We start from the raw sequence: 12119 nt of genomic DNA on the forward strand, positions 1-12119 counted from the left end.
GAAGCTCAGATCTATATTGATAAAATGCCTCTGTTATCAAGATAGAAAAAATTAGCATTAGCAGCACAAGGAGTTAGAGCGAGAAGAGGTACCTGGAATTACATGGAAACAAGATCTTTTTCTATCTTAACATAAGATTGGAAAAAAGAATTTAGCATGGTGAAGAACGCCTTATGGCAAAATGTTTACAGAGTTGTCCACTTTGAAGCTTTTTTGTAAGGAGGAGAGAACAGGTTGTTCACAATTATGTCCGTGCAGAGGAATTTGTGGACCCACTGCCACATAATCAGCAGGTGGGAACATGAAAATGCTTTGATTAACGAAGAGTGGGTTTTCAGTTATTTTTAATGAAAAATGGGCCTATATGGTAAACATCCGGGGGTGGGGGGGGTTAGTTAGAGGTGATGTGGACTGACTTCTATCAAGTCGTGTGTATTTGTGGCAGATGCCGCAAACTTGTAAAATGGAGGGGGGGAAATGTTGCATAATTATTATTAATATGATTTTTTTGTTATTTTTACTTATTTCTTTTTGAATTTTATAACTTATGATTGTAAATTGATTATGTGTAACATTTATTTTTCTTATCTGGATTGCCGAGGAGGACATCCCTTAACACGGTAGATAACAAATATTCAGATATTTGTTGAAGGGGAAATATCGGTAGTCATGGATTAAATTAAATGTCAGTGAGCAACACAGAATTTTTCAAGTTTTAATGTTAATGGGCTAAACGGAATGGTGAAGAGAAAAAGAATTATGACATATTTAAAAAAAGAGACTAATTTAATTAAAACAGAACATCAGAAATTAAAAAGAGATTGAGTAGGGGGTATGTCACAACTTTTTTTTTGTATTGCCTGCTTTATTTATTCTCTCATAAACAAGGCAATCTTTGATAAGACCCTTCTGGTCAAGATGTAGAATGTAATAATTGACCCTGCAGGGAGATGTGTTATACATATTGTCAATTTTTTTTTCAGTTATGGACTCATGAATATATAAGCACTGAATGTGGATGATGAAAAATTTATATAAGAAACATTTCTCAACTTGGCAAAGCATACAAGAATATATTAATAGGTGGGGATTTTAACTTTTGTTTAGAGTCAGTCTTAGATCAACTAGAGTCATAATAAGGGCAAAGCCAGCAAAAACAACTTTGATGTTAATGAAAGAGTTGAATTTAATAGACACATGGAGAAGAATCCATCCAAGAGAGAGATTATTGGTTTTATTCAAGTAGACATTATTCTTATTCGAGGATAGATTTATTCTTAATATCAGCAAATCTCCAAGATCGAATTAAACAAGTTGATTATAAAGCAAGAATTTTATTGGATAATTCCTCTTTTTTAATGACAGTTACAATGTCAAATAAAGAAGAATCAGTTTACAGATGGAGATTTAACTCAATGCTATTTAAAAAGGCCAGACTTTCACAATTTTTGTTAGAAGGCAAATTCAATTTTTTTTCAAGACTAGTTCAGTTAATAAATTTATTTTATGGGATGCAATGAAAACATACTTAAGAGGACAAATTATAAGTTATACTTCTAAAATTAAGAAGCATTATATGAAAGAGGAAGAACAGTTAGAGAAAGATAATATATTTAGGAAAAGATTCGCAAAGGCGGACTTCTGAAGAGAAACTTAGACGACTTATTAATACATTTCAAACATATAGGACACAGAAAGCAATAATGAGAACTAAACAGAGATACTATGAGCTAGTTGAGAAGGCCCATCAGTTGAAAGCAGAGCAAGTCTCAAGAACCCTTAATGCAATTAAGACCAGATTTGAATGTGACTTCTTGCAAACCTCAAGAAATTAATGAAGGTTTTCAGCAATTTTATTTTTTAAGTTGTGTCAATTGAAGCTGCAAAGAGATGATAAGATAGAAGACTTTGTCACAAATAAATTCCCAAGATTAAGTTTGGAAGAACAAGCAGAACTGGATGCCCCTTCACCCTAACAGGTGATGGAGGCATTGAGCTTATTACAAAGCAGTAAATCTCTGGGAGATGGTTTCCTGCTTAAGTTTTATTAAGAATTGAAGGATTTGTTGATCCCTTCTTTTATGGAAGTATTAGGCCAGATGGTGGAAATGAACACTTTCCCAATTCTTTTTCTTCACCAATAATAGTAATACCAAAGGGTTAAACCTTCATCATATAGTCTTATTTCATTGCTAATTGCAGATTATAAGATAATTGCAAAAATATTAGCAAATAGGCTGACAAAATCTTTGCCAAAGTTGATAAATATGGATTAGACAGGGTTTGTAAAAAAAAAAAAGTCTGAGGATAATGTGACTTGACTACTTAGTACAAAAGAGGGGAGATTTAAGTGTGGCAGTGGCTTTACATGTGGAAAAAGCATTTGATAGATTAGAATGGTTTTTTTTTTGTTCAATGTATTGGAAAGATTTGAGTTGGGACAGATAATTGCAATTTGGATCAGATCTTTATATAATGAACCAAAAACTAAAGTTGTAACAAATGGACAGGTTTCTGCACCATTTCAATTAACAAGATCTAGTAGAAAAGAATGTCCATTATTGCCTGCTTTATTTATTCTCTCGATAGAACCACTTGCAGAATGGATCTGATCTGCCTTAATATTAAGGAATTTAAAGTGAACTGAGAGGAATATAAAATTAATTTATTTGCTGATGATGTTTTGATTTATTTGACAGAGCCAGTAGGTTTCATACATAAATTATATTTAAGATTGGAGGAATACAGAAAAGTGTTGGACTATAAAATTAATTGGAACAAAAGTGAAATTATGCCCCTCACTAGAGCGGATTATATTCAGTGCCAAAGAGACTCCCAATTTAAATGGCCAGCGAATGGAATAACATATTTAGGGATGTGGGTAGATAATAACTTAAATAATTTATATAAATTGAATTATTCACCTGAAGAAGATTTGAGTAAGTGAAGGCCATTGTCAATAACATTGGGCAGAGCTAACTGTGTTAAAATGAATATATTTCCTAGAGTACAGAATCTCTTTCAAACATTGCCAATAATGTTTTTTCAAGAATTAAATAAATATACAAGGAAGTTTCTCTGGAAGGGTAAGATGTTGAGGGTTTCTTTAGATAAATTGGAGATTTGAATTAGGAGGCCAACAGCCTCCAAATTTTAAGTTACTACAAGGGGGCTCAAATGAAGATTCTTTCTTCCTTTTTTGAAGAAGGAAAATCGGCATGGATGAAAATAGAAATTGATAAAGTAGGAGAGAGAATACCAGATGACTTTGTATATAAATGGGAATCTAAATTGATATTGAGTGAGAGGGATCCCCATTGTTGAAATATTTGATTAATAACTGGAAGAAGATAAACACAGAAATTGGAATGTGGGAAGTTGTGTTATCAAAAATGCCTCTGACTCAAAACTGACTTATTCCATTTACATAGATAATCAATTTTTAAAATATTTGGTCTCATAAAGAAATTGCATACATAGAAGATTGTTATGGAGTAGGACATTTAATGTTATTTGAACATAATTAAAAAAATGTATTGTATTTTTGAAAATCAACTAAGGGCATATTTAAGAGATAAATTGGGTCCAATAATTCATTACCAAACTGTAGAGATGTGGAGAATTTGATTCGTAATAGACATATAAAGAAATTTATTTCAGTTATGTACATTTTATTGTAGACGGGAATTCCTAAGAAGGGGATACATAGGTCCAGGCAGATGGGAGTTGGATTTAAATATTAATATTGATGAACAAAATTGGTTGGAGTTATGCTGAGATAGTATAACAAATACACTAAATATTAGATAAAGAAATTATTTCTACATAAATTATATCTTGCACCGCAGAAGTTAAATAGATTGAAGTCAGATCTATCGGCTCAGTATTTTAGACGTGGCCTGGATATGGGTACCTTTTTACATACTACTTGGTATGTAAAAGTGAGACTTGTGAACTCGTTTAGAACAGGTTACAGGAATTAAATTTCCACAAAATCCAATATTGTTCTTACTAGGTAATATTGTAGGGATAAGACCAAAATTTAAATTAACTATATATCAAAAAGAATTTATAAAAATTAGCAGTATTAAGGAAATGTATAGCAATAAGGGGTAAAAAGTAAAATTCTTTTTTTAAAAAAAAAAGGTTAAAAATGTATAGCAGTAACATTGAAATCGGACTCTCATCAAGGTACGGTGATGGAATGCAGAAATGCATAGCTGGATTCCCCTTGAGAAGATTACTTATAATTTAAGAAACAAATATGATGTATTTTTGAAAATTTAGTACTTGTATTTGCAAATTGCGAGAATTAATTTATAGATATTTTCCCGAAATTTCGAGAACCTTGTTAACCTTCTTGGAAGAATTTTAAAAATCTAAATGGTTAGAACCATGTGGTGGCGGTGTCTTCTTGGCAGTCATGATTCTTTACTTTCTCTTTTATATTTAGCCTTTTTTTTGATTTTTATTATCCTGGGGAAGGGGTTGAGTTTTATAACAATCATATATAATGGAACTGACATTAATATTTGATTATTGTATTTTGCTACTATTACATGTATGGATAAAAATTTTAAATCACATTTTCAATAAAAAAGACAGGTGGCGCACCTGCTAGTCTATTTGGCCCATTTCCGTGCTGGCGCGTTAATATCCATTGCTGAAGTTTCAAGGTATCTATTGGCCCAGCGGCAGCTCTTTTACATCTGGTTTGAAAATTCATTTGTTTCACTTCATTGAATTAAAGATCTAATCTTTCTGACCTGCTGAGTTCCTCCAGCATTTCTTTGTTTGCTCAAGATTCCAGGAGCTGCAGCTTTTGTGTTTCTTAATATTCATGACAGAATGCAGTGCTTGGGAGAAGTAAAGTATTTTAAACCCATGCTGGTTACCTGTTGAGGTGATTGTAACAGATCCCATATCATTGGGTCCCTTTAAATAGTTGTTTTCTCTTGGTGTCATGTGCAACAGTTACCTTTTGATGGATTTCACCTTACTATGGCCATGCGTGTCATCAGCTATCCTAATATCTTTATTTATGACACTATATCAAATTTTGTTTGCTGAAGCTTCTGTGAAATGGAGATTCTGGATGAGATTGGAAACAATGAAAGATGCATGACAGCTGTAGCAGGGTCTAAATGACATAACCTCCTACAAAATTAAATCTGGTGCAGTAGGAGACAGTAAAGCTTCACTCCCAGATGAACTCAATACCTTCTATGCCCAATTTGACCATCATAATCAGGAAGAACTGCTGTCCCCTGATGATGATCTACAGTCAGTCGTCAAAGTTCATCTGTGGGCTGCCTTCAGGAGAGTAAATCATCTGGTCCAGATGGAGTAGTGACTGAGGACTGAAAACCTGTGCTGACCAACTTGTCATTATATTTACTGATATCTTCAAGATCTCATTTAGGTAGGGCATGGTACCCATCTGTTTCAAATAGGCCTCAATTGTTCAAGTGCCTAAGAAGAATGTGGTAACCTGCCAAATGACAATTGACCAGTTGCACTCGACAGTGATGGTGTTTTTGAGAGGCTGGTGTTGAAATATATCAGCTCCTGTCTGAGCGGTAACATTGATCCGTCCAATTTTCCTATTATGGCAGATCGTATCTCACTGGCTCTGCACAAAATCCTGGAACACCTGAACAGCAAAAACATCAGGAGACTCTTTATCGACTACAGTTCTGCATTCAGTAGCATTATCTACTCAAAACTGCTCAGCAAACTCCAAGACCAGGGCCACCTCACCTCCCCTCCAGACCCCAGTCAGTGTGTATTGGTATAACACCTCCTGCACAATCCCCATCTGCACTGAAGCACCACCACGTACAGGGCTACAGGCTTAGCCCCTTGCTTGACTCACTTTACACCTATGAAAGTGCAGCTTGGCACAACAATAGCACAGTCTTCAAATTTGCTTGTGATGCTGCAGTCGTGGGTTGTATAAATAGGGTGACAAGTTGACATACAGGAGGGAGACTGAAAACTTAGCTGAATGAGTGTGAGGTTGTTAGTACACCAATGTCACCAAAGCCAAGGAGCTAATTGTGGATTTTAGGAAGGGTAAAACCAAAGTGAATGATCATTGGGGGTTCAGAGGTGGAGAGGGTAAGCAAAATTAAATTCCTGGAAGTAACTATCTCAGAGGACCTTTCCTGGTCCAACATAATAACATCATTGTGAGGAAAGCATGTTAGCACCTTTACTTCATTAAGAGTTGCAGAGATTTAATGTAACATCAGAAACCTTGGCAAAATTCTGCAAATGTGTAGTGGAAAATGTGCTGTCCAGCTGCATTGTGGCCTGCTATGTGTGCACCAATATTTCTGAGTGGAAAGCTCTGTAAAAGATAGTGGATGCAGCCCAAGACCTCACAGGCAACAGTCTCCTCACCATTGAGAAAATCTACATGGAAACCTACCATTGGAGAGCAGCAGCAATGATCAATGATCCACACCACTACATGCTCTGTTCTCTCTGCTGCCATCAGGAAAGAGGTATAAGTGCCACAAGACTCATACCATCCGGTTCAGGAACTGTTGCTACTCCTCCACCATCAGATTCCTAAACAACAAACTCAATCGGAAACTTATTGGTTGCACATTATTTATCATAGATTTTTTTTTTCTGCATGCAGCCACTTTATTTACAGTTAAATCTTGTATGTGTACTTTTTTCCACAGTACAATTTGAACTATCGATGAGTAGAAATTCTGCCAGCCCACAGGAAAGAGATCTCAGGGTTCTATGCGAGGTCACTTATGTACTCTGACAATAAATCTAATCGTTGAACTGGTTTACAACTTCAAAAATGTTAAGTGAATCTTGATTATTCTTTGTTCAAATTGTCATTCTGAATTTTGCTAATTATTAAAATTTTATCTTTGTTCTTTCATGAGGGAGAGATGGATATCTATATATAGATATAGATATATATCTCTAAAATTCTCTTGACAATAATTCAAATTGTAATGAAATCCACCTTCTTGCACAAAGACTTCAGTTCACAAGCTTGTTTCTAAGTTTGTTTTCACCTCCTTATCATTTGGCAGATAGTTAATTATTCCACAAGAAAGCAAATGATAACATTTTAAAATGCATCCTACAACTCACTAAGATGATTCTGAGAATGGAGAGATGGGTTGAAACAGGTTGGCATTCTTCTAATTGGAGTGTAGAAGAATGAGAGATGATATTTAAACAGAAGTTTATTTGGAGGCTAGACAAGGTAAATGATGAAAGGATGTTTCCTCTCATAGAGGAGTTCAAAACCAGAGTGAGAAGAATAAGGAGATATTCATTCAGGTTGAGATAGGAAAAAAAATATTTAAAACTATTTGCCATGGAGAGCTGCGGGGGTGGATCCTTGTGAAAAATTCTGATCAATAAGGGAAACGAGGATTATGGGGAAAGGGCAGAAAAGTGGTCATGGTCCTATTGAATGGTGGAATAAGGTCAAAGGGCTGAATTTCTTCTGTTTTGCGACTTCTCTTGTTGGTCTTTTTATTTTATGGTGAAACTGTGGCGGTGCACATCCTCATGGCGAACCGGCCCTGCTTGTATCGCCTCATGGCGGGGCAACCATGGGGAAATGGGATCGTCAGAGGTTTCTCTCTGATTCCAGCATCCTTTCCAGCACATGCTCTAGGCAGTGATTATGATGTCACAATGCACCAGGTGACTGAGCTCATGCTGCCCTTAAAGGGGCGTGCTGAATTTGAATAAAAACAGTCTTTAATGACTATCTGTGTGGTAGCAGTAATTTCCTTCAGCTCCTGCAATCACCACAGTGGTGACCCCGACGGGCCCAGACGTCTATCTGGACCCAGCGAACGATGGACTCAGCTGAGGTGAAAACTGTAGCCCTCAATCTACCCCCCCCCCCCTTCTGGCCCCATCGCCCTTGGATGTGGTTCAGGCGGGCAGAGGCACAATTCTACCACAACATCTCAGCTGACACCTCAAAATATGACCACGTCGTGGGCGCACTGGACCAGGACATGGCGGCGAGGGTGGACGACATCATTCACCAGCCACCAGCAGTGGGCAAGTATACCGCCCTTAAAAAAAAAAAATCTACTCCTGGGGAAGTTTGGCCTCACTCCCCAGCAGTGTGCTTCCAGGCTCTTACACCTAGATTGGTTGGGGGATCTCAGCCCTCATGGACGAAATGCTGGCCCTGGCGGAGGATCATGAACAGTGTTTACTCTTCCACCAGATATTCCTTGAACAGATGCCAAAAGATATCTGGCTCCATCTGTTCGAAGAGGACTTTTCCAACTCCCGCAAGGCCACAGCCTGGGCAGATGCCCTCTGGCGCTCAAAACAGGAGAACGAGGCAGCCCTCAGCCAAGTCTCCAAGTTGGGGCTCCGCCGTCTGCAGGATACCCCCAAGGACAAGCTGGAGGAAACCCAGACAACATGGTGCTTTTATCACCAGCACTGGGGAGTGAAAGCCCATAAGTGCCGTCTGCCCTGCAACTTCCAGGGGAACGGCCAGGCCAACCGCCGTTGATGGCTGCCACGATTGGCCACATGAACAGCCTCCTTTACATCACTGACAAGTCCACAGGCAGCTGGTTCCTGGTGGACACAGGGTCCAAGCTGAGTGCCCTCCCCCCTATAGCTCTAGAAACACGAACCTGGACCCCCGGTCCAACCCTGTGGGTTGCCAATGGTTCCACAATCAAGACCTATGGCACCTGTAGGGCACAGATACAGATCAGGGATGAAAAGTTCACTTGGAGATTTGTTCCTGCCTCGGTGGGCACCGCGCTGTTAGGGACTAACTTCCTAAGGGCTCACGGTCTGCTGGTGGACGTGACAGCAGGAGGCTGCTCAACATCCGCACCTTTTGCTCGGTGCGCCTGGGCACGGCGGACGACAACAGACCCAAAATTACCACAGTATCCACCGCCACAGACGAGTTCGCCGAGATCCTCAGTGAGTTCCCTGCCATCCTGGAGCCACACTTCGATGTTGCCTCCCTCAGCCATGGAGTTTTCCATCACATCTCCACAAAAGGTCCCCAGCTGCACATCAGAGCTAGACGGATGTCACCGGAAAAGCTAAAACAGGCAAAGGAGGAATTCTCCAGGCTCCAGGAGTTGGGCATAGTTTGGTGGTCGGACAGTGCTTGGGCAGCGCCACTGCACATGGTCCCGAAGTCATCAGGGGGTTGGAGGCCCTGCGGAGGGTAAATGACACCACTACTCCAGACAGGTACCCGGTTCCCCATATCCAGGACTTCGCGGCCAATCTCCACGGCACGCAGTTCTTTTCAAAAGTCGATCTGGTGTGCGGATACGACCAGATCCTGGTCCACACTGATGACATTGGAAAGACTGCTATTATCACCCCATTTGGCTTGTTCAAATTCCTCTGGATGCCGTTCGGGTTGAAAAACATGGACCAGACATTCCAGTGCCTCATGGACACAGTGGGTAGGGATTTGAACTTTGTCTTCATCTACCTAGATGACATCCTGGTAGTCAGCTGCAGCTCCGAAGAGCACAAGTCCCATCTCCGTACCCTGTTCGCCTGTCTGGCAGAATTCGGCCTCATGGTCAAGGCCAAATGCCAGTTTGGGAAACAGATATTGCAGTTCCTGGGGCACACCATCTCCATGTTTGGGGCAGCTGCAGCATCAGATAAAATGGCAGCCATTCAGCATTTTCCCAAACCTTCCTCCCTCAAGGGCCTGCAGGAATTTGTGGGATTGGTAAATTTTTACCATAGATTCATCCCCAACGCCGCACACATCATGCGCCCTCTTTTTTGCGCTGATCGTGACGAAAGAGAAGACCCTGGCCTGGTCGGGGGAGGCGAACAAGGCCTTCGCTGCAATGAAACAGGCCCTCGCAGAGGCGACTTTATTGGTGCACCCAAGCCCAGAAGTACACATGGCACTCTTGGTTGACACTTCTGCCACGGCGGTCGGGGGAGTACTGGAACAGTGGCTGGATGGGCAGTGGTTTCAGTAAGCAGTTGCGGCCACTGGAGCTTAAATACAGTGCATTTGACCAGGAGCTCCTGGCGCTCTACCTGGCCATCTGCCACTACCAATACTTCTTGGAGGGCAGAACTTTCACCGCCTTTACTCATCACAAGCCCCTCACCCAAGCACTGGCTATAGCCAAGGACTCATGGTCGGCCAGGCAATAGTGCTACCTGTCACACGTGCCCAAATTCACTACAGACATCCGGCACCAGGAGGGCAAGGACAATGTCGTGGATGCGCTCCCGCCCGGCCATCAGCACGCTAGCTCCCGCCCTCAAGTATGCGCAACTAGCGCAGGCCCAGCAGCACGATGCCGAAACTCAAACTCTCTGGACTGCCATCTCAGGTCTCCAGCTCAAGGATATCCAGCTTCCTGACTCTGCCCAGCCACTGCTCTGCGACACCTCCACTGGCTCACCATGACCGGTAGTTCCACAGGAGTGGAGGGCTAGGGTCGCCAGCTCTATCCACGATCTTGCCCACCCCTCAGTAAAGACTAACATGCGTATGGTGGCGCAGCGATTTGTCTGGCATGGCCTCACGAAGGAGGTGGCAGTGCTAACCTGTAACTGCATCAGGTGCCAGACGTCTAAAGTCCACAGGCCCTGTTCAACATTTCGACTTGGCAATTTGGAGGTTCCAGCATATCCACGTGGATGTTGTGCGCCTTTTGCTGGTGCCCAGTGAGTCACGGTATCTGTTTACCATAATGGACAGAGCAAACGGGTGGCTGGAAGCCATCCCAGTCCATGAGTCAGCTGAGACCTGTGCTAGAGCCCTGGTCAGCCAGTGGATCGCTCGTTTTGGCGTGCCGGTGCACATCAAGAGTGATAGAAACGCCCAATTTACATCTGCACTATGGTTGCAGCTGTCAAGGCTTTTAGGGGTAACATTGCACCACACCACGGCCTAACAGGTTGGTAGAGAGGTTCCACTGACACGTAAAGTCCGCTCTGATGGCAAGACTTTCCGGCTCCGACTGGGTGGATGAGATGCCCTGGGTTCTCCTTGGGATGAGGTCAGCGTCCAAGGAGGACCTGCAAGCCTCATCAGCAGAAATGGTTTATGGTGCACCACTTTCCCTGCCAGGCAAATTCTTTGACCTGGATGCTGAGACGACGCACAACGAAGGTGAGCGGCTCGCGGATCTCAGTAAATGACTGGGAAACTTAACCTCACCGTCCCCATCTCACCACGACACCTGACCATCCCATCAATTGAAAGATCTGGATGTGGCGCAATTTTTGTTTGTCCAGAGCGCCCATATGAAGGGTCCATATGGAGTGCCCATATGAAGGGCCGTACAAGGTTCTCCGGCTGTCAGGTGGCACTTTTACTTTAGATGTGGGTGGCAGGGAAGAACGGTTTACTGTTGTCCGCTTAAAAGCTGCTCATTTAGACTTATCGCAGACGGCCGCGCCCAAGCACTGGGGCCAGCTGCCAAAGTGACAGGACGTGTAGCCGGTTCTTGGGGGGGGGGGGCGGGGCGGGTGTTGTGTGGTGGCGCACATCTTCATGGTGAACCGGCCCTGCTTGTATCGCCACGTGGCAGGGCAGCCATGGGGAAATAGCGTCGTCAGACCAAGTAACGGAAGAGGACTTTATAGTCACCTTCAACCCGTCACTGCAGTAGTCGCCATCAGCTTGGTACCAAAGAGGGTGAGAGTGACAGGCCTCAGTGACTACCACCCTGTGACACTGACCGCCACCATTTTGAAATGCTTTGAGAGGATCTGGTGATGGAATGCATTAAAGAGTACCTCCCAGAGATGCTGGATCTATTTCAATTTGCCTAAAGACTGAATTGTTCCACTGATGATGCTATAGCCTTGTCCCTCCACTCTGTATTGACTCACCTGGAGAATGATACCTCATGGGCCAGGCTGCTGTTCATTGACTTCAACTCGACATTTAATACAAATGTTCCTCAGAGGCTGGTGGAGAAGCTGCCCTTCTTGGACTCAACACCTTTGTTACTGGATTCTGGACTCACTAATAGATAGACCTCTGGGTTGGTAGCATAAAGTCAAGCACTGGTGCATCTCAGGGCTGTGTGCTCAGCTTGCTTCTGACCCACAACTTCAGTGCCAAATTCAACTCCTGTGGC

General features: G+C 42.1%; 1 protein-coding gene across 7 annotated transcripts in view; it reads left to right on the top strand.

Moving 5' to 3' along the window:
• eif4eb (eukaryotic translation initiation factor 4eb) overlaps nucleotides 1-12119 on the top strand; it is a 76203-nt gene that overhangs the window by 38701 nt on the left and 25383 nt on the right. Inside the window, exon 1 of one of the 7 annotated variants that reach the window (XM_069925644.1) lies at nucleotides 6699-6825. The exons of 3 other annotated variants lie outside the window; for them this stretch is intronic. In XM_069925644.1, coding sequence (XP_069781745.1) covers nucleotides 6760-6825 — 66 coding nt within the window. In that variant the 5' untranslated portion in view covers nucleotides 6699-6759. Of the gene's footprint in view, nucleotides 1-6698; nucleotides 6826-7756; nucleotides 7863-7965; nucleotides 8059-11104; nucleotides 11144-12119 lie in introns of those variants that run through there. 3 more of the 7 variants (XM_069925647.1, XM_069925643.1, XM_069925645.1) reach the window with 3 other exon arrangements.

This window comes from Narcine bancroftii, chromosome 3, assembly GCF_036971445.1.
Source record: "Narcine bancroftii isolate sNarBan1 chromosome 3, sNarBan1.hap1, whole genome shotgun sequence".
Lineage (NCBI taxonomy): Eukaryota > Metazoa > Chordata > Chondrichthyes > Torpediniformes > Narcinidae > Narcine > Narcine bancroftii.